The sequence below is a fragment of the Xenopus laevis genome, chromosome 9_10L (assembly GCF_017654675.1).
Source record: "Xenopus laevis strain J_2021 chromosome 9_10L, Xenopus_laevis_v10.1, whole genome shotgun sequence".
Taxonomy (NCBI): Eukaryota; Metazoa; Chordata; class Amphibia; order Anura; family Pipidae; genus Xenopus; species Xenopus laevis.
The window spans coordinates 116985750-117009636 of record NC_054387.1 but is presented as its reverse complement, the minus strand read 5'-3'; the positions used below and the strand labels follow the sequence as shown (position 1 = coordinate 117009636).

The 23887-nt window shown below is 41.8% G+C and overlaps 2 protein-coding genes across 2 annotated transcripts in view; one reads left to right on the top strand and one right to left on the bottom strand.

Annotated features, from left to right (window-relative positions):
* The window catches only part of LOC108701637 (coronin-7), a 100622-nt gene that overhangs the window by 53807 nt on the left and 22928 nt on the right, over positions 1-23887 (top strand). The gene's annotated exons all lie outside the window — the stretch shown is intronic.
* vasn.L (vasorin L homeolog) lies at positions 1880-23284 on the bottom strand. Its single transcript, XM_018236542.2, has 2 exons — positions 22791-23284; positions 1880-4338 (listed from the first exon to the last, which is right to left on the bottom strand). The coding sequence occupies exon 2, from the start codon at positions 4329-4331 to the stop codon at positions 2352-2354; it is 1980 nt and encodes a 659-aa protein (XP_018092031.1). The 5' UTR covers positions 4332-4338; positions 22791-23284; the 3' UTR covers positions 1880-2351.

The following is a 23887-nucleotide window of genomic DNA, read 5'->3' as shown; positions in this document are numbered from 1 at the left end:
GTTAGCCAAAAATGTAATGTGTAAAGGCTGGAGGGCACTATTTGACCTGGCCCCTGGGACTTCAAATGGGCTGTATGGGTACAAATAAGAGCATTTATGATTGGATTGGCCAGGGGCCTCAGCCTAGATCATTTCCACCAGCCCATACCTGCTTCCATTGTGGCTCTATATAAAAACCTATAGCATTTGCTACTACATACAGGTATGGGACCTTTTAGCCAGGACTTGAGGTTTTCCGGATAATGGATCTTTGCGTAATTTTGATCTTCATACATTAACTATACTAGAAATTCATGTAAACATTAAATAACCTCAAGAGGCTGGTTTTGTTTTTATCTGTGGCCTTGTTAAGTGCTTAGGGAATATGTATTGTGTGCTAGTTGGCCTTGATCTTCCTGCTTTCCTGGCTGATTTATTCCAAGAGCCATCTACTCCCTCACCAAATACCGTAATGTCTTTCTTACCATCATCTGTGTAGGTGGTGGTGGGGAAAGAAACCTTTTTCCTTAAACGTGGTTCACCTTTAAGTTATCTTTTAGTATGTTATAGAATGGCTAATTCTAAGCAACTTTTCAATTGGCCTTCATTTTTTATTTGAGTTTCTGAATTATTTGCCTTCTTCTTCTGACTCTTTTCATCTTTGAAATGGGGATCACTGACCCCATCTAAAACCAATGATCTATAAGGCTACAATAGTACTGTTATTACTACTTTTTATTAACCATCTTTCTATTCAGACTCTCTCCTGTTCACATTCCAGTCTCGTATTTCAACCAATGCATGGTTGCTAGGGCAGTTTAAACCCTAGCAACCAGATTGCAGGAATTGCAAACTGGAGAGCTGCTAAATAACTCAAAAACCACGAATAATGAAAACCAATTGCAAATTGTCTCAGAATATCATTCTCTACATCATACTAACAGTTAATTTAAATGTAAAAAACGCTTTACATTTTTTTGTTGTCTATTCTAAAAGTCAAACTCTAACAAGATTATGGGCATTAAAGGGCAAATACACAAAGTCAAGTATTCTTTACCCTAAAGACACAATTAATTATGAGCATACAGCTTACAGTTTGCAAAGAACAAAACTTTTCTTATATTCAGCCCCTATCAGTGCATGTAAAGATGCCATACAGCTCACCCTAGCTCTCAGGAATCTTTCTTGGACAGGGACTACAACTGTACTCATCAGTCATTGTGTCTTTAGGGTAAAGAAAACTTGGCATTGTGTATTTGCCCTTTAATGCCTATAATGTTGTCAGAGTTTGAATTTTAGAATGGATAACAAAACAATTTCAAGGGTTTTTTTTACATTTAAATTAACTTTAAGTATGGTGTAGTAGAGAATGATATTCTGAGACAATTTGCAATTGGTTTTCATATTTCATCATTTGTGGTTTTTGAGCAGATTTTTATTCAGCAGCTCTCCAGTTTGCAATTTCAGCAATCTGGTCTCTAGCATCTGAATTACCCTAGCAACCATGCATTGATTTGAATAAGAGGCTGAAATATGAATAGGAGAGGCCTGAATTAAAAGGATAAGTAATAAAAAGCAATAACAATGTATAGCTTTACAGAACTTTTAGATGGGGTCAGTGACCCTTGTTTGAAAGTTGAAAGATTCAGTAGAAAAAGGCATTTAATTTAAAAAAAACTACAAATAATGAAGACTATTTGAAAAGTTGCTTATAATTGGCCATTCTATAACATACTAAAAGTTAAAAGGCACATCTGAATTTCACATTCTTCTAGGGCCTTATAAGTGGGTCTCTCACTAATACCCTGTTACAAATATTGGCTTACCCTAAAGTCTATCACTGGCTCATCTGCAGAGACAAGTACAAATCAAAGGTATAAACATAATAAAACACAAAGGGTTGTAAGAAAGTCTTTATTTATTATATTGTGCCAAGTTTTGTATCCCAGCATGAATCATTACCATAAGACCCCATCTTGTCCAGCAATAGGTGCCTTAATATCCAGGCCCAATCAAAACTTGACTTTCCCCCTTTACAGGTCCAGCCTAAATGAATCCCTGCAGCCTTTCCAAACTTAGTAGGGTATCAGTCTGAAAAAAAGACCAACTGTTCCTTAATGTTCAGAGTCTGTGAAGAGCTATCTCTTGGACTTCTTCTCTCCAAGTGGTAGAATGTTTAACACTGTCCTGCGACGGCAGACGCTCCAAAGCAGGGCACAAGTACGTCCGGCTCACTTTCTATAACTCTTGACCAAAGATAAGAAAGCTGCGGTTGCACTTTTCAGTGCCTTGTACTAAGATCTTTTGATAGTCCAGTCATCTGTATACAGACCAAATAAACACTTTCAAAGTCACCATAATCTGTGCCTTGATTAGAAGTATGAATGAGGGAGCCTGCCTGTGGGTGCATCATTATTGTTCCCAATCCTTGTTGAGTCCATTAGAGGCTCTTCTGATTCTGCACTATTTTTTTCAGGCCCAGTTTGACCATCTGACAGTTTTTTGATTTCCCCCGTGCCATCCAGTCCTTTTTTTACCCCATCCATTTCTAAAGGACCACCATCCTCAACAGAGTGTCCCTTTCCCTGGCGTCTTCTAGCGTAGCAAGCTGCGGCTGCAACTGCTGCAGACAATAGGATTCCTGCAGCCACTGCAGGAACGAGCACCAGGGTGAGGTTTCCTTCTTGAGATTGTGTGACTTGGGGGCTGTGCTTTGGAGGTTCTCCTAAAGTGTGAATTTCAGTGCACAGATCATCTTCTGGACCTCCCTCACCCTGTGACCCCAGGCATAGCCAATAGGTAGTGTTGGGGGACAATGCCCTTACTGTGTATTCAGGCAGAGAAGGCGGAAAATTATATATCTTTGGTCGACGGTCTGCACCATACAGATTACGCACAGTTAGTCTGATTCTCCACAGCTTTTCTTTGTTTTGGCTGTAACTCTGAAGATCAACTCGGATAGAGCTAACTGTCACTTCAATGATTTTCACCTGCTCTGTGTATTTTTCTGTAACCAGAGCAGGTGTGACTGGACCAGTCTCACAGTAAGTGCCTTGGAATCCAGGTGGGCATTCACATTCCAATTGGCCAGTATGATCTAGTTGGCAAGAACCTCCATTCAGACAAGTCTGAGGTGGACACAAAGGGTCTTCGAATGGAAATGGTTGAGTGTCTTCTTCCTGCTCCTGATGAAGGATGGTGGTAGTTGTAGTGGAGGCAGTAGTTGGGGCTTCTGTCTGCAAGGGCTTCGTGGTTGTAGGTGGCCCAGTGGTGGTGCTTGATGCTGTTGTTGGTATATGAATAGTTGTTGGTGCTGGGCATCCATACTCAGAATCCCGCAATTGTCTCAAAGTCTTGCCGGCATTTTTAGGAGGAAAATGGCAGCGAGTCTCATCTGGCCGCAGCAGTACCACTCCACTAACCCGCATCCATTCAGATAACCAGCCTAGTGAGCAAACACAGTTGAATGGATTTTGTGCCAGGCTTATTGTCCGAAGGCGTTTTGAAGACCTAAATAGACCCTTTGGTAGGGTACGTAGGCTGAGCCCACTTAAATCTAGCTCTTGTAGTGCAGGAAGGTTTGCAAGGTCATCCACTTGTATCTGAGAGAATCCAACATTACCGGCAATGCTTAGCTTTGTCAACCCAAGCAGCCCAGGAGGTAGTTTGTCCAGCTGGTTGTCAGACAAGTCAAGTTCATGAAGGTTTTTGAGGCCACTCAGCAACAATTCTGGTACTTCTTTCAAACCAAGACCAGCAAGACGAAGAGTCTCAATGTTGTCTGCATTAAAGACCCCTGGTTGAATGACAAGAATTGCATTGTAACTGAGATCGAGGAGCAAGAGATGGGGCAGAGAAAAGGATGGAGGTGTTATCAGTTGGTTGTTGCTCAGCTTGAGTTCCAGCAGACTTTCAAGACCCTTAAAGGCGTCTGGGTGAATGCTGCGGATGCGGTTTCCATTTAGGTACAGTCTCTCCAGCCGACTTAGACCCTGAAAAGTGTCTGCAGAAATCTCTGTCAGCTGGTTGGATGTAAGCTCCAGGTTGCTCAGATTGGCCAAGCTCCTAAATACTCCCCCTGGGAGACTAGATAGTTGGTTATGAGAGAGGTCGAGGAGATGCAAACCATTCAACCCAATAAAACTGCTCTCCTCGATGGAGCTGATGCCGTTCTCAAATACATACAGATTAAGTGTGTCAGGGGGCACGCCATGTGGAAAGTATGAGTTTGTGCGTGCGAGGCAGAACACATTCTGTGGCGTATTACACTGGCAGCCAGCTGGGCAACCTTCAGCGATCATCCATCGGGCATTGGCAAGCAGAATTGTCCATACTAGGAGATGCCACATCATGGGAAACCTGCAATGAGAAAAACAAATCCTTGTTACTGATCGAGTACCAAAAATATTCCATAGCTATGCAAAGCCGGGCTATTATTAGCACTGACATTGCAGCTTTGTGTTGTCCATACAGTGTTGAAAGCATGCTTTTATCATTACCTCAGAGGCAAAAGAGCAATGACCTGCAGAGGGCAGGAAAGGAGCAATGTTCTAAAAAGCAAAAACAACAAAAGAGCAAGAACATGATTAAACTCCTCCATAGCTACGCAGCACTCAATGCACATCCCAGCTCCCTGATGCAGGGATTAATGGTATCAAGCAGCATCATCTTTAAAGGAGAAGGAAAGCTACAGAGGTGTTTTATTGCCAATAGATTAGCTGCAATAGCACAAGCTAGAATGCTATATTTATTCTGTAGAATGTTTTACCATACCTGAGTAAAAAGCTCTAGAAACTCTCTGTTTGTTGAGGATAGGAGCTACAGTATTAACATGGTGTGACATCACTTCCTGCCTGAGTCTCTCCCTGCTCTGGGATCAGATTACAGCAGAGAAGGGGGGGAGAAAGAGGAGCAAACTGAGCATGCTCTTGCCCAGGGCAATGAGGTTTAAGCTGAAGGCAGGAAGTCTTATACAGAAGCCCATGTGTACACAATAGAAGGAAAGGAATGCAGTGTTTCTTTTGACAGGGGACTCAGAGCAGCACTTCTTTGGGGGTTTACTGGTATATTTAGATGGACCTTTCTGATAAGGCTTACTTAGTTTTAACCTTTCCTTCTCCTTTAAATAGTTATCATTCAGCCCCAGCAATTTGGACCTTATCTTTTAGGCTTGATGGCCTTTCACCTCTGGCTTAAGAAAGGCTTTTGCCTGTCAGGCCCTGCACTGTGTGCATAAACAAGAGTCCCGATGGTATGCAGCCTGCTCCACCCCACCACCATTTACCATTCTAATAGCATCACGGTGATAGAGAAGCCATGTGCTGGCCACCTTCTGCAATACCAGGGATGCTCATCTAGGATTACAGCTCCCAGAATTCTGTTTTAAGTTGGCCATACACGGGCCGATAAAAGCTGCCAACAGACTGTGTCGGCAGCTTATTGGCCCGTGTATGGGGCCCCCTGATGGGCTTCCCCGATCAAGATCTGGCCGAAAGTCGGCCAGATCTCAATCGGATGGGACGAAATCTATTCGTTGATGCGGTCCGACCACCCATTACTATTCGTTAGGATCCGACCGTTGGGCCCTAGGGCCCACGATCGGATCAGCCTGATATTGCCCACCTCAAGGTGGGCATATAGGGAGAGACCCGCTTGTTTGGCGACATCGCCAAACGAGCGGATCTCTCCGTGTATGGCCACCTTAAGGCTGCTGGAAATGGCATTTCTGTATCTGATTTCAATGCTAATAATTCCTTAAGGGGTGCCCTCTTAGGTGTGAGTTGGCATACTGAATGTTGCATAATGTCTGGCTGTGCCAAACTGTGTCTCTCCAATAGATCTGTGTTCCATGGATTTTGTATGCATTCTAGTTCACAGGAATGAAGGGGCAGCCCTAGCTTTTCTACATTAGGTCTGGGCAACACACATTCTGTATGTAATCATAGATTATATTATGTATGGCTGTGTGTGTGTGTGCCGGGCAGCAGAGGTGGATGATACAGGGAGTAGAAGCATGAATATACAATGGTGCCTTGTGCTGACAGGGTTAATGATGGGGTCAGTGGGAGCAGGTAATATTTTGAGGAATGTGCAGCTGCAAGGGGGGTAAGAAAGGAGCTGGAAGGAGGGAGAAATAGAGAGGGATAAAGCCAGGAATAGGAGAGATGTTACAGATGGTGGAAGGAGGCAGGGGTAGGCCCACTAATTACTGTCAGGGGGTTGCAGGACTTGTGAGTCTGGAGGAACTTGGGGGGTAAGTCCTGTCTGCCTTTAGTAATCTCCTTGCAGGCGATATAAGGCCTTCATTTATAACAGCATCAAGCAAGCATTAAATGTTAAAGCTCATGTCTGCAGTACTGTATTATATATGGGCATAATCATAGGAGTATCTAGTCCTTGGGCTCCTAGAATTTATTTAAGGCCCTACGGAACAACAGGGTCTGCTCCCCCTACAGAAGTTATCTGACTTATTAAAGGGGTTGTTCACCTTCCAAACAGTTTTTTCAGTTCCCCAGAAATAAAGACTTTTTTCAATTACTTTTCATTATTTATTTTTTACTGGTTTTCCAAAATCTAAGTTTAAATTTCAATGTTGGTGTCTCTGGTGTTTGAGTCTGGCAGCTCAGTAATTCAGGTGCTGACTAAACTGTCAAAATTTTGCAGCATTAGTTGATCAGCAGCATCTCTGGAGTATTAGCAACTATTGTATCAATTGTAACAGCTGCCTGTAATGAAACCCAGAGATTCTGCTCAGCGGGGATAAAGATAAGAAATGTATCAACTAAATGTATCAATTTAGAACAGTTTAGGGCAGAGACACACCCGCCCTAGACACCTGGCGACAAATCGCCTCTTCTTCGGGCGACTAATCTCCCCAAAAAGCCTTCCCGTCGGCTAGAATGTAAATCGCTGGCAGGATGGCACTCGGAACACTTAATTTTCCTCGTGAGGCAACTTCGGGCGACTTCATAAAACTAAGCACACCGTTTTCCATCCCACCGTCGATTTACATTCTAGCCGGCAGGAAGGCAGTTTGGGGACATGAGTCGCCCGAAGAAGAGGAGATTTGTCGCTTGGCGACTAATTTCACCAAATCTTCGCATGTGTCTCTGCTCTAAAGTTAACTTTTAGTATGTTGTAAAATGGCCAATTCTAAGCTAGTATTCAGTGGGTCTTCATTTATTTTTATTTTTTTTTTAATTATTTGCCGCCTTTCAAATGGGAGTCACTGACCCCATCAAAAAGCAAATGCTCTGTAAGGCTACACATTTATTGTTATTAATATTTTTTATTATTTATCTTTCTATTCAGGCCTCTCCTATTCATATTCCAGTCTCTTATTCAAATGAATGCATGGTTGCTAGGGTAATTCAGACCCTAGCAACCGGGATTGCTGAAATTGCAAACTGGAGAACTGCTGAGTAAAAAGCTAAATAACTAAAAAATAACACAAATAATAAAAAATGAAAACCAATTGCAAATTGTCTCAGAATATCCCTCTCTACGTCATACTAAATGTAAACTCAAAGGAGAACACTCCCTTTAAAGGAGAAGGAAAGCTCCAAGACAGTATATTGTCAACAGATTAGCCACAATAGTGCAAGCTAGAACGCTATATTTATTCTGCAGAATGCTTTACCATACCTGAGTATCAGCTCTAGACACTGTCTCTTTTTATTTAGGATAGAAGCTGCCATATTAGCTTGGTGTGACATCACTTCCTACCTGAGTCTCTCCCTGCTCACTTACAGCTCTGAGCTCAGATTACAGCAGGGATGGGAGGAGGGAGGGGAGCAAACTGAGCATGCTCAAGCCCAAGCCCTGGAAGTTTATGCTGAAAACAGGAAGTCTGATACAGAAGCCCATGTGTACACAATAAAAGGAAAGAAATGCTGTGTTTCTTTTGACAGAGGACTCAGAGAAGCATTACTTTGAGGTGTTACTGGTGTATTTATTTAGACCTTTCTGATAAAGCTTACTTAATTTTAGCCTTTCCTTCTCCTTTAATGAATGTATATATCGAAGTTGAGGTTTTATTTTATTAGGCAAAGTTGAAATTTCGGGTTTACGTTCCCTTTAAGGCAGGTTAATATTTGTAATCTTCTTCCTTATTCATTAACGTCAGATCGTTGCTCTATTGACATTTAAAGGTCAGCACGCGCTAGTGAACTTGTTGCACGGCTAAAGATCAGCCAAGTCCCTCATTTGAGTCATATCAAGATCATGGGCCACAGGGAGCCGCTGAGCTGACAGACAGAGAGGAATCCGGTGTTACAATCACCTCTGGCAATATGGTAATGAATTGGTCGGAATTGGTCTAACAACCCCCAGGTCTTCCTTTTTTACCCAGTCCCCGTCGTACCCACAGGTGTCACAAGCCATCTGCACTATCAGTGTGTGCAGGCCACAACACGAAAACACTTCTGTTCTACCCAGGCTCTCCCGCCCCCTCGCACTCACAAACACAGCCCCCTTTGATCGCCTGAATTCCCCCCTCTGTTCTTTGTAGAGGTAAAAATAAATACCTTAGTGTGAAACAAAAGAATAGGAAAAGCGTAAGGAGCTAAAACGCCTTGGAACCCTTTTATAGAAATCAGTCAGGTTTAACATGATGGTGAATCAGAAAAATAAAACTCTTTTATGTGAAACTGATCCGGGAGCATTCGGCTTCATTGTGAATCAGTGATGCCAGACTACAAATCCCATGATCCCCAGCCTTTGTCTTTTAGAGAAACGGCTGCAAGTAGTGACAATCTAATTTGCAAACATGCACCCCTGCCGTCTTAAACGGGCTGTTCACTTTTGAGTTAAGGTGGCCGTAGATGCAAAGATCCGCTCGTTTGGCCACATCGCCAAACGAGCGGATCTTTCCCCGATATGCCATTAACAAACATGGCTATATCGGGGGTAATCTGATTGTTTGGCCGTATGGCCGAACGATCAGATTACTATGTGCCGTGGGCTCCGGCGGGATCGGTCGGGTCAAAATCAAACCTGACCGATCGACCAAACGACCGATCTCCGCCTGACGAAAGATGGCACACACCACACACAATCCGAAAATCGTACGAATCCTCGATTCGTACGATAGGATCTGTGTGTCTATGGCCACCTTTAACCTTTAGTATGATGTAGAGAGTGATACTTTGTGGTGTTTGAGTTATTTAGGTTTTTTTATTAAGCAGCTCTCTGCAATTTCAGCAGATTGCTATGGTCCAAATTACCCTAGCAACCATGCATTGCTCTGAATAAGAAATTGGAATATGAATAGGAGAAGGCCTGCATAGAAATACGAGTAATAAAAAGCAGAATTACAATACATTTGCAGCCTTACAGGGCATTTGTTTTTTTTAGATGGGGTCAGTGGCCCACATATGAAAGCTGGGACAAGTCAGAAAAAGAAGGCAAATCATTCAAAAACTATAAGAAATACATAATGAAGACAAATTGAAAAGTTGATTACAATTGCCAATTCTATAACATACTAAATGTTAACTGAAAGGCAAACCACCCCTTTAAGGTTAAGCTTTTTCCTATATCTGTAACAGTATTTCGTAGTGGTGGGGACCAATGACCGATATTGGACACCAAAGTGTGGCTTGAGAAATCCTTAATCCAGGTATGGGATCGGTTATCCGGAAACCGTTAGCCAGAAAGTTCCGAATTGCGTGAAGATCATCTCCCATAGACTCTATTCTATCCAAATAATACAGATTTTTAAAATGAATTTTCTTTTTCTTTGTCATAATAATAAAGTACCTTGTACCTGATCCCAACTAAGATCCCAACCATCCTGTTGGGTTTATTTAATGTTTATATATTTTAAGTAGACTTAGCGGGTTATTTACTAAACTCTAAATGCAAAAATCACGAAAAATGTGTGATTTTTTTTTTTTATATATAAGATCGAACTTTTAAAAAATCACAAATTTTTCGTAATTTATTACACCCCGAGAATGGAAAAGTCCGAATCTGAAATTCCTGCATCTCAGACCTGTCCAGGTTGCATATAAGTCAATGGAAGAAGTCCCAATGATACCCTGAAGTTTTCTGGCAAAAAAAAGCATAAGAAAACTGAGTTTTTGGGTGAAAAAATCGTGAAAATCAGATGAAAAATCTGAAAAATTAGTCAAAATCTGATTAAATAAGCGTAAAAAACCAGAGCGGATTTGATCGGAGTTTGTAGCAGAAAATATTGGGATAAATTCGAACTTTGATAAATAACCCCCTTAATGTATGGAGATACAAATTATGGAACAAGCCCTCATCCATCACCCCAGGTCCCGAGCATTCTGGGTAATAGGTTCCATACCTGTACTTTTATAATAAGAGTGAATGGTGTAACTTAATAGTGTCTGTTATTCTAAAGTGTCTCAGACACTTGTTTGTATCGGAGCACTCGTGACTCGATTGTACAGACGTATAGGTTATGTATGAAGACAATAGCTGGCGAGACACCTCTATATCAGCTACATTATGCATGCACTAGCCTTATTAGTAACAAACGAGACGTGGAGCTTTTTACCAGGCAGTTAACACAACATTTCTTTCACAATAATCAACCTTGCTTGTATTTAGGATAGGCCACGTTTGCGGCATTTGTAACATTCTTTAAACTTACACTGAAAAATGTGACCCGGGTACAGGAAAACTTGTTTTCCCCTGGATGAAATGAGCAAAGACATTGTCAGCTTTCATACCTTTAGCATTCCTCTTAAAGGGGATTTAAAGCCAGAAATAAAATGTTGACTAATGAAAGAAAAATGTAATTCTAAGCAGCATTCCAATATACATTCATTACACATTCTCACTGGTTTTATTTGTGTTTGGAAGCAGTATCTGTCCGTCCCTTGCTATTTCTGCACTGCTGGTTCAGAGTTTCAAAACAATGTAGCCGAAACCAGCCTGTGAAGAAGCATACAAGGCTGTCTTCTGCCAAAAAGGGTGAAAAAAATCAGCTTTCAATGGCAATTACAAATACATTTCAAGGAACGTTAACATCAAGAAATCAGAGTGTTTTAAAGTAATAAAAATATAATGCAGTGTTGCCCTGCACTGGTAAAACTGGTGTGTTTGCTTCAGAAACACTACTATAGTTTATATAAACAAGCTGCTGTGTAGCAATGGGGGCAGCCATTCAAAGGAGAAAAGGCTCAGGTTACACAGCAACTGGGAAAATGTATCATGAATGTATATTGGAATGCTGCTTAGAATGACATTAGGTAAAATTTAGATATTGTGTTTATATTTTCCTGGTTTGGGATTCAGTTCAGTTGGATTTATTAGGGATGCAGGATCCAAAATTCTGCCTACTTCAGCAGGATTCGGATTCGCCAAACAAAATCCGAATCCAAAAAAATCACGACTTTTCGTCCCACAAACAAGGAAGTCAAAAAATTTTTAAGTGCATGGTTCTGTTTCCTTTCCCTAATTTACATATGCAAATTATGGATAGGATTCAGTTTGGTATTCCGCTGAATCTTTCAAAAAGGATTCGGGATTCGGCGAATCCTAAAATAGTTGAATCGGTGCTTCCCTAGATTTAATTCATTTGATCTAGATATAAGTATTGACGTTCACTTTTATATAAGGGCAACTTGCCTTTGAACCTTACAATCCCTTTAGGCATTTGTGCCATTTTTGAGAAGCTGGAAGGATTGCGCGATGCAGCCCCACATGTTGGCGAGCATTCGCTTTGCCTCGTCAGTGCAGTTGCGGTCGTTTCTGGAATGCTGCTGCCATTGCACAACTTCTTCACAACAGATTTTCTGATTTCCATGGAAACCTGAGTTTGTGATACAAACTGCAGCAATATAAAGGCACCAAGGAAACCAAACTTGAGTAAATATGGATTTGATATGGATCCCTGGCCCTGCTAATGGGTCACGCTAATGTCTCTCCTTCAGTCTCCCAGGATAGAGGGTCCTAGAGTCCAGGGTGACAGGGTTAAAATGACAAAGGCAGCAGGTCATTAATCCTTCCCTCTGTCCCCTAGATAAGGAAAATAAACACTGGGACAGTGACATTATCACCAGTTAAAGGGAAACTATTCTGTGTGAGTGATCTTCTTTTGACATTAAAGGGATACTGTCATGGAAAAACATGTTTTTTCCAAAACACATCAGTTAATAGTGCTGCTCCAGCAGAATTCTGCACTGAAATCCATTTCTCAAAAGAGCAAACAGATTTTTAGTGGTGCTTGCGAAGCAAAGCATCACTACTGTTATCTTGTTTAGTGGTGCTTGCGAAGCAAAGCATCACTACTGTTATCTTGCAAACTTATTTTTTAGTGGTGCTTGCGAAGCAAAGCATCACTACTGTTATCTTGCAAACTTATTTTTATTCTTCTTCCGTATGAAAGTTTGGCGCGTAACTAGTCCCGCACCGTTTGTCCTAGACCCATGAATGAGGTGTCAAATCGTGCGGCTTAATCGGGAATGGGGTGGTATGACTTTTCTAAGGGGTGGGTGGTTAATTGCCCCTTGCGGGGGCAATTAACCACCCCGAAAAGTCCCATAGATTAACATTGAGGCCAACTTTTGACGGATTCTAGCGCAGAGAGGGAATCTTGTAGAAACGTTAAATTTACCACATTTGAAGAGGTTTGCGACCTGTGTCAGATGATACCCCACACGAGGGTATAAGTTTTACCCCCGGGGCAGGAGAGGTCCCCAAATTTGCCCCATTGACTTATAATGGGGAATTTATCGAATAATTAGTTTGTCGCAGACCCATGAATGAGGTGTCAAACCGTTCAGCTTATTCGGGAATGGGGTGTTGTGACTTTTCTGTCCTATTTTGGGGACCCAAAAAAGTGAGCGGAGCCGCAAACAACCAATCAGATTTTCCCTATTGACTTCAATGAGAAAATGTAAACAGCTGTAATTCTCACAGTAATAAAGCCAGAGCTCCCAAACTTGGCACCGTGGGTCACTGGGTGACTGTGGCCAAAATTTACAAAAAGTGGGCGGAGTCTACAACAGCCAATCAAATTTCAGCCATTCAATTAAATAGGAAAATTTTAAACTGCTGCCGCTCTTAGACGGTTAATGGCAGCCTCCTCAAAGTTGGCACAGTTGGTCACTGGGGGACTGGGATTAAAATTAAGAAAAGTGGGTGGAGCCAAAACCAACCAATCAGATTTCTTTGATTGGTTTTAATGGGAAAAATTAAGAAGGCTGCCATTCTCTCAGTATTGATGTCAGGGACCTTGAATATCACAAATGTGGTCGCTGGGGGTTTCCACTTCAAGTTTAGAAAAAGTGGGCGGAGCCACCAACAACCAATCAAATTTCATTCATTGATTTTCAATAGAAAAAAATAGAAATGCTGCCATTTTTACACATTAAATGACAGCATTCCCAAACTTTGGTATGTTAGTCACTGAGTGACTGTGGTTCACAATTAGGAAAAAAAGGGGCGGGGCAACAACAGCCAATCAGATTTCAGCCTTTGACCTTAATGAAAAATGATAAACTGCTGCTATTATCACGGTTTAAATGCTAGGTGTACCAAACTTGGCTCAATTACTCACTGGGTGACTGCGGTCAAAATTTAGGAAAAGTGGGTGGAGCCATAAACAGCCAATCCGTTTTCACCTATTGACTTCAATGTAAAATTTTTGATTACCGCCGTTCTCACAGTTTTAAAACCGGAGGCCCCAAACTTGGCACTGACCATGACTAGGTAACTGGGGTTAAAATTCAGAAAAATGGGCGGAGCTTAAGACAGCCAATCAAATTTTACCTAACGCTATTCAATGGGAATATTTAAATTCCTGTCATTCTTACACTGTTAATGTAAGAGTGCTCAAACTTGGTCCATTTGGTGACTGGGTTGCAAATTTTTAAAAGTGGGCAGAGCCAAAAATAGCCAGTTTGTTTGGATTGATTTCAATGGTAAAATTTGGTTGGCTTTAAATTTCACCGGTTTAATCCGGATTCTACCGACTTTGTGTACTCTCTAGGCACCAGGGGCGACTGGGCAAGACACCCAACATATATGGGGGGCCTGAGTTTTGCCACGGCAAGCACCACTCACATTTTCTTCAGGAAATGTACCTCTCTAGTTTTTATATACAATTTTGAAATCTGACATGGGGCTAGACATTTTGTCAGTTTCCCAGCTGCCCCAGTCACATGACTTGTGCCTGCACTTTATGATGGAATTACTTTCTGGCAGTCTGTTATTTCTCCTACTTAGGGTAAGGGCACACCTGGCGATTTGGGGAGATTTAGTCACCTGGTGACTAATCGCCTCGTCTTTGCGGTGATTATATCCCCGAACGCCTTCCTTCTGTCTTGTGCCAGCTATAATGAAAAGTCGCCTGCGGCATGGCACATGCGGCGCTTCGTATTCCGAAGTCGCCCGAAATTGCCTCACTAGGAAACTTCGAGTGACTTCGGAGATCGAAGCGCCGCGAGTGCATTGGCGCTAGCATTTTGCAGGCGGCAGGCGGCAGGCACAGCGAAGGCAGTTCGGGGAGATTGTCGCCCCACAGAAGAGGCGATTAGTCGACAGGTGACTAAATCTCCCCGAATCTGCCTGTGTGCTTGAGGCCTTAGATCTTCCAGGGAGCTGTTATCTTGTGTTAGGGAGCTGCTATCTCGTTACCTTCCCATTGTTCTGTTGTTAGGCTGCTGGGGGGGGAAAGAGAGGGAGTGATATCACTCCAACTTGTAGTACAGCAGTAAAGTGTGATTGAAGTTTATCAGAGCACAAGTCACATGACTGGAGGCAGCTGGGAAATTGACAATATGTCTAGCCCCATGTCAGATTTCAAATTGAATATAACAAAATCTGTTTGCTCTTTTGAAAAATGGATTTCAGTGCAGAATTCTGCTGGAGCAGCACTATTATCTTATGTGTTTTGAGAAAAACATGTTTTCCCATGACGGTATCCCTTTAAAAAAAAATAAAAAAAATAAAAAAAAATATATGATGTTGCTTTAACAATCGGCCATAAAGAGAAATAATTATCTGGCCAGGCCAGTACCACACATTGCAGTTTGTTTATTCTGAGATTATCACACAATACCCATCTGGGAAGGATCAGGCTCTAAGCCTAATGTGCCTGCAGAATATTGCGACTCTGTAACAAAATCCTTTCTTCCTCTTCCCAGGTTATCGCTTTAACCCACGCTGACGTGGCCATTGTCACCAATTGGGCCATTTCTACCTACTCAGCTTCATATAGGCACTATCCTGCCTTTTGTACAACTACCTCTCCCTCCAGGCCTCTGCTAGTCAGCAGTTTTTAAAGGGGGTGTTCACCTTTAAATTAACTTTTAGTACGACGTAGAGAGTTAAAATTTGAGAGAATTTACAATTGGGTTTTCATTTTTTAATTATATTTTTAGTTATGGGGTGCAAATAGGGGTTACCACTATTGGGGCCACAAAGAGCCGTGCAAGATGGCTCCCAGAAGCGTCAGCCTTTAGCTGGGAGTTAAGCTTTACTAAGAGCTGTAGGTCTATAAGTTTATATGGAAAAATCCCTTCTCAATACAGAAAGTAAAGGCCAAGCTACACCTGTGTTCCAAGGCAGTACATTTACCTCTCATCCAGCTCTCAGGCCAGGGCTGAATACAGTAATAACCTGTAGCATTTCATTTCAGAAAGCACAGTCACTCCAGACTGCAATACACAGCCTATTATTAGGGAAAAAACATGGGCTGGCATCCAAGCTGGCATGAGCCCTCCCTGTGATGCAACCCAGCTATTGTCCCATTGCTCATTATGGAGGTACAGACAGGTAGAGCCGCCTTCTGGGAACATCATTAAACTGTGTGTTTTGGCTGTCTAATAACAGCGGCTTAAGCTGTTTTCACCTGAATAGAAGCCTATTTTATTGTACTTTGTAGTGATGGCTGGGTGTTGAGAGGCAGCCTTTCATTTCAAATATAGGAATGGAACAAACCAAACGCTAATTAGGACTCCTCATTGTCATAACCTGTACGGCTGCTGGGAAGAGCTGCAAGTCATTATGGGCCTTTTTCAAGAATAACTATAGCTCCCAGCAGCCTTCCTGCCAGCTGAACTGGCTGAGGGATGCTGGGAGTTGTAGGCCCAAAGAGAAAATCCTGCCACAAAGGATTCTGGGGGTCACAGCCTGAAATCTAAAAGAGTAGTATCACCATGCTCTTAAATTGTAGTTCCTAAACTATTCTATTGCCAAGGTTGCCAATCTCTGCCCTACACTTTGGTACAGGTATGGGATCCGTTATCCGGAAACCCATTATCCAGAAAGCTCCAAATTAAGGGAAGGCCGTTTCCCATAGGCTCAATTTTAATGAAATAATTGTTTTTTTAGGAATTGGGGGGGAATCAAAGCCATCCTACCACGCTTGCTGCATACGTATTTCTTAGCCAAGGCCGAGTGTGTCATAGGCAGTATGATGTCATGGGATCCATTTTCTAGAAACCCGTTATCCAGAAAGCTCCAAATGAAGCGAAGGCCATCTCCCATAGACTCCGTTTTAATAAAAATGATTCTGATTTTTAGTATTAAGGGGAATAAAAGCCACACTTGCTGCATATGTATTTTGTAGCAAAGACTGAGTGTGCCATAGGCAGTTACTTATTGAAAGAATAGAGAAGAGGAGGCATTTTTTCAAGCGAGAGTAAGTGAGAGAACAAGCATTGCACTATGACCATCGGTGGGTGTGAAGGCCGGGAGAAATGAGGAAGTGCTTACTTAGAAATCACAGAAAAATATGAGAGTAACGCAACCAAAAGGGATAGTAGGTCAAATAAAGTCAATAGACCTGACAGGGACTAGAATTCATAGGGCTTAAAATAACAGGTGCAGAGTTTGCAGTGATTCTTGTAACCCATAGCAACCAGGTAGCTGATTAAAAGCAAATACTGAGCGGATTAGTAAATGTCGGGCAAAGTTTGCACCTTATGTATTACATTGATGCCATGGACTCTGTTGGTTGCAGAGGATGGGAAGGCCGTTTGGAGTTTTTGGTGCTGTAGACGGATGGGGGGGGAGTCATTGAGGATTTTTTCCTGAAAACCCACAGTGCCACGTGCACTCGGATAGGCCATCTCAGCGCCTGTATATTATTGTGTATATTATTGGGGGGGGGGCCTCCATTCCCCCACCTAAACTATTCCAGGCATCACATCACAGCCTGCCTGCCCCACCCAGCCCCTTAATTAGGACCACTCCCTGCACAGATCAGCCGCAGAGACTGGGATGATGTTCAGTGCTGGCAGCTGCATCACTTACACCCGCCCTTAACCAAAACAGAGGGTCCCATTGGAATAAACAGCTCCAGCGCCTAACCCCTGCTCTGCCACTGTCTGTGTGTGTGTGACCCCTCACTCCTCAGTCTGGCTGGCCTTCTGTCATTGGAACCACTTCTTAGGCCACAGGGAGGGATGGATGGACTCAGAGGAGACAACTAATATGGAGAGCTTTCTGCTCAGCTACACAATGTGCAGTATGTTTAGACATGGGCAAACTACAGCCCTTCAGCTTTTGGTGGGATGCTGGGAGTTGGAGTTTAGCAACCATGAGTTGCAGCTACCTTAGCTTGGGTCTGGTCTTTATTCAGAGGCACTGTTTCATAACCTCTGGCCCCTAGTTGTTGCTGGACTACGATTCCGAACATCCTTCAATGTATAATCAAGCCTCAGAGCATGCAGGGAGTTGTTTGCATCATCAGGTACCCAAGGTTAGGAAACAAGTCTACAGAGGAAGAAGGCTACACGGAGAGAAGGCAGTACTGTAGCGGGACCAGTAGTGTTGATGGCCCACTAGGGCCCTAATTAATGGATAGTTTTATTATATATAACTAAAAAAAACTTCAGAAATGCATGGGTTAAAATTAATTAGATAGATATTAGTATATTATTGGCTTGTGCTTTATTCAGGGATAGATATAATATGATTGGCTTGTGCTTTATACAGGATATATATCAAAATATGATTGCCTTGTGCTTTATTCGAGGATAGCTATCAAAATATGATTGGCTTGTGCTTTATTCAGGGATAGATATCAACATATTATTGGCTTGTGCATTATTCAGGGATAGATATCAAAATACGATTGGCTTCTGCTTTATTCAGGGATAGATATCAAAATATGATTGGCATGTGCTTTATTCGGGGATACAGTAGATATCAACATATTATTTACTTGTGCTTTATTCAGGGATAGATATCAAAATCGTATTGGCTTGTGCTTTATTCAGGGATAGATATCAAAATATGATTGGCTTGTGCTTTATTCGGGATATATATCAAAATATGATCGGCTTGTGCTTTATTCGAGGATAGATATCAAAATATGATTGGCTTATACTTTATTGAGGGATGGATAGCAAAATATGATTGGCCTATGTTTTATTGAGGGATGGATATCAAAATATGATTGGCTTATACTTTATTGAGGGATGGATATCAAAATCTGTTTGACTTGTGCTTTATTGAGGGATGGATATCAAAATCTGATTGACTTGTGCTTTATTTGTGGATAGATATCAAAATATGATTGTCTTATACTTTATTGAGGGATGGATATCAAAATCTGATTGGCCTATGCTTTATTGAGGGATGGATATCAAAATCTGATTGGCTTGTGCTTTATTCGTGGACAGATATCAAAATATGATTGTCTTATAATTTATTGAGGGATGGATATCAAAATCTGATTGACTTGTGCTTTATTGAGTAACACATCAAAATGTGTATCTAGTATATGTAATTCTAAAACAACTGGACTTGCTGAGTAATCATTGAAGACACTTCACTACTCCTACAAGCAGCTCCTTCAGTTTAAGAAGCTGCTCGGATGAGTAGTGAAACGTCTTCAATGATTACTCAGCAAGTCCAGTTGTTTTAGAATTACCTATACTAGATATACCATGACCTGGATAAATGAAAATCTTCATCAAAATGTGGTTGGTTTATGTCTGGTTTGTGTCTTTTAATTTATTGGGGTTAGAGGCAAAATATCAAGCTGGGCATTTAATGTGCAACAGATCCTTTTTAATCAAAGTGAGGTTATATTGTGCCTGTGAGCTTTGCATATATATATATCTTCCAGAAATAGCTTTCATATGTTGATTTTTCGTTTCCCATTCAAAAATGGCATCTCATGATGTAATTTCCTCCAGAACATTGCTCTGACCGCAAAATTGTATTTAGAAAACACACAGGCTTAAATTCTGGCTTTTCAAAGGCGCGCTTGTAGTTGTAATTAAACCCTGTCACAATAGAACCACCCTCGTAGCATCTAATTATATAGAAAGTAAAATACACAGTAGAGGCTCTTTGGTTCCCTTTCTCTGTATTTCAGGCTATATAAACAAAAAAAGTACTTTTATTAAAAAACAAATAAAGAAATAAAATGGCTTTTGGGTTTATGGGCCCTACAATTTAAGGTGGCACTGCTAGAAATGTAAAATCCTGGCAATTCAACACAAGATGGGATGTTTCGGTTACATGACACATATATAGTGCATTCTACTGTATATTTATATCTGCCCCGGCCTATTGAGTGTAGCATGAAAGTCCCATGTGCAGACTTTCAGCAGATTTTGTTACATATTAGTGAGCGCTAATGACATCATAAAGTTTATGTGTTAATAGGTCTACGTCTGATCTATCAGGCTGTACCCGGAGGAACAGATATTAACTGAGGTCAGAACCAATGTGCTACCTCTGTTTAGTGTTGATGCTCACACTTATTGGTACAGACTGAAATTTAAACTAAGGCCAAGTTAAACTGCTTGTAGCGATGTAGCCTTACGAATTGGTAAGCTCTTATGGACATCCAGTTGTTCTTACTGGGGTGGGATGAGGAGTTAGTGGGGTCCTGACTGGCACCCATCTCATATATATATATATCATCACAAAAGACTTATGAGTGCGGATTTCTTTGCTCTATTGATATATGTTCCAGCACTTAGGCATTTCCATTGTTTTCTGAGTGCACCTATCCATTAGTTTGGTTTTATATATATATATATATATATATATATATATATATATATATATATATATATATATATATATATATATATATATATATATATATATATATATATATATATACACACTGTCAGGAACTACAGCTCCCAAGGCAATGCTTGGCAAGTGGTTGTGGTTTAAATAGATGTCACACAGGACAATCTTTGTAGATATATATATATATATATATATATATATATATATATAGATATAATGGGTACCAGTCAGGACCACTCATCCCCTCAATCTTTGTAGCATATCCCATTATATATATATATATATATATATATATATATATATATATATATATATATATATATATATATATATAGCTACAAAGATTGTCCTGTGTGACATCTATTTAAACCACAACCACTTGCCAAGCATTGCCTTGGGAGTTGTAGTTCCTGACAGTGTGAGGGTAATGATGGGAATGATGTTCTATCAGTACAAGATACAGTGAGAGTTGTGGTTGGGAGCAGAAAGGTGTAGTTTGGGTTGTGCAATACATAATGAGAAAAAGAGACAGGGAAAGTAATTGGGGAGAAAGATCAAAAGCTATGGGAGGGGTGGCAATCAGGCAAAAACCTTGCCCTGGAAAAAACAAACAAAAAAAAAACCTTGCCCTGGCACCATCTTGCCTTATTATACACGCTATATAACATTTACAGCTCCTTCCCAACAGCATCTTAAGTGGTGTAACTAGATATTACTGGGCCCCTCAGCAAATTATTTTCAGGCCCCCAAAATATCTAGAGGTTGACCTGTTTTACACATATTTATTGAAATTGTATATGAATTAGGGCATCATGGGGCCCCTATACCTCCCAGGACCCCCTGCAGCCGCAGGGTCTGCTTCCTCTGTAGTTACACCTCTGAGCATCCTGCCTTACTATACACAGTATCTCTACTGATGCTTAGTAGAAAAGAACAAAATGCAGCACAGTGGAGTATCTGTTGTTCCACAGGGTCACCCACACTTGCACCCCCCTTAAGACACCTCTACGTGGTGCAGAATTGTGCCGTATAGGAGATGTTTGTTGCAATCATATGGTGAAGAGGAAAAAGCACGGTGGGTCATTGGCTTCTGGGAGAGGGTATAGGGGGTGCTGGCTGGAGGGGTAGGAGATAAAAGGGGGATGAAGAAAGAGCGCTGGGGAATGGGGGGGATGACTAATGGGGTGCTGGGTTTGGTAACAAGACTGAAGATGAAGGGAGCGGATGAACCTCACAGTGACACTCTGCCCCCTTTGACTACATGTCAGACCCTGTGGCTGCCAGCTGCAAGAACATCATCAGAGCAGTGAATAACTTCACAGTGTCATGAGATCAAACAGAATGGGAAGCGGCGGCAGCTCTGTGTGCACAAGAGATTGATAGGAGCGCTCAGACTGTGCAGCCTCATTAGTTCTGTGGCAGCTTTGTACACTTTCCAGGCTGCTTCCTCTGCACACATTGCTGCCCGTCTGTGTGGGAAGCAGACAGTGGATCTGTGTGTGCTTCTGTGACTTTCTCAGCTTCTGTGGGACATACATTAGGCTTTTGTACTGTAGCAAACTCTATTAGAAGGGACCCAGGCCCCAGAGGCTTACAATCTAATGCCAATGATGATGATTCTACATCTGGTTCTCTCTAGTTATACGTTACATTGCCTGTGTGTGACTACATAACTGTGGTTAGAACCTTCTGTTTTTCTTCTAAACTCACAGACCCAACAGCTTTATCCCTCCAAAACATAATTACTCTCTTAGAGGGCACCCTGGACTAGAGGCTTACAATCTAATGATGTTGATGATTGTACATCTGGTTCTAGTTGTACGTTGCATTGCCTGTGTGCGACTACATAACTGTGGTTATAACCTTCTGTTTTCCTTCTACACTCACAGACCTAACATCTTTATCCCTCCAAAACATAATTACTCTATTAGAGGGGACCCTGGCCCAGAGGCTTACAATCTAATGATGTTGATGATTCTACATCTGGTTCTCTCTAGTTGTACCTTACATTGCCTGTGTGCGACTACATAACTTTGGTTAGAACCTTCTGTTTTCCTTCTACACTCACAGACCCAACAGCTTTATCCCTCCAAAACATAATTACTCTATTAGAGGGGACCCTGGCCCAGAGGCTTACAATCTAATGCCAATGATGTTGATGATTCTACATCTGGTTTTCTCTAGTTGAACGTTACATTGCCTGTGTGCGACTACATAACTGTGGTTAGAACCTTCTGTTTTCCTTCTACACTCACAGACCTAACATCTTTATCCCTCCAAAACATAATTACTCTATTAGAGGGGACCCTGGCCCAGAGGCTTACAATCTAATGCCAATGATGTTGATGATTCTACATCTGGTTTTCTCTAGTTGAACGTTACATTGCCTGTGTGCGACTACATAACTGTGGTTAGAACCTTCTGTTTTCCTTCTACACTCACAGACCTAACATCTTTATCCCACCAAAACATAATCACTCCTTCTATTATTGGGACGTCTCAACAGCAATTGCTTATTTCACTACAACTCCCAGCATCCTTTGACAGCCAAGCTCTATTCAGCGATACTAGGAGTTATAGTTCAGCTATAAAGTTTAGACGCCCCAGATGCATTTCAGTTTCTGGACAGTCATAATATAAAGGAGAGAGGGTGCTGGGAGTTTTATAACTTTTGCGTCAGTCTGTGGATATGATTAAGAGTTGGCTGTACTCTCTGTACAGTGGATCAGAGTGGAGTTGTTCTGTGCTTTATAGAGCAGCGGGTCAGACAGATGTGGGGACCTGTGAGTAGAAGTGTGCACTGGAGTAAACAAATGAAACACTGCTCTTACCTTATGTGTTGGCTCTGTGCAGAAGTTCCAGCAGACAAATGGCATCCAGATGATGGGAATCTCTCCTTATCCCGGCTCTGTTGCCTGCTGCCTTTTATAAGAAATGTTTTTTTCTTACTTTCTATATGTTCTCTTTCCTTTCTTATATCCCCTTCGTATATCAACCCCCTTTCCTCTCTCACCCAACTCACTTATGACTTTGTCCTTGTCCAGGTGTTTCTAATATCCCTCTGGCAGTTGCCGTGTCTTTCCCCTCTCCTTTCCCTAAATCCAGATTTTCCTTCTCTCCGTGTCTCGCTCCCTCTCTCTCTAGATGGGGAAGTGATAGTTTAGCTGCTCTTGAGCTATGTGTGCCTGGGGCATTGAAGGCGTCACCAGGAGAGGGGCAGTTCTAAGCTTCCCTCCAGTGCTTGCTAAGCAGCCATTGGTTTGCTCCAACCCCCCTCAGCTACACACACACCTCTCCCCCCCTTACACCTTTCACACTGACCCCATACCTACACTCACACAGACATTGGCTTATCCAGCAGTGCAAACCCTTTCAGAGCTTTATATCACATTCCTACATACCCAGGGCACTTACTACCTGAACTACATCCCAGGAATCTTATTGGTGGGCTATAATAATGATAATGGGGTGGAGCAGAGTCGAAGTGAGTCCCCTTGTAGTACATATATAACAATACTAGGATTTGTCCATGCAAAGGGGGATTATCCCACTCCTGCAAAGGAATGTTATATATGGGATTCTAAGCCATTATTGTTAGTGGGCTACTGCAAGGGTTAACCCCCCCCTCTGGATTAAGACTCCTCCCAAACCAATGCAGGGTTAGTTATTTAGACCAGATGATTAGCAGATGCTTCTTTCAGCAGGCTCAGGTTTGAGCAGATACAGAAAAAGGTCATTTGTAGGTATATGGCACCAACACGTGCTGCAGTGTTGTACTGAAGCAACACTTAATGAAACCATACTTGCATTTAACATCAGACCGAAAGTGGCCAAAACTGAGGCTGCAATTTAGTCTGTAAGGACAATGACCCACGGTTCTGTTTTTATACTTATGGGGGACAAGCAGCATGTGATTGGTAACGTGACC

What these genes read in the sequence shown, in the direction of transcription:
- vasn.L (XM_018236542.2), bottom strand. Translation starts at nt 4,331, where the DNA reads ATGATGTGGCATCTCCTAGTATGGACAATTCTGCTTGCCAATGCCCGA.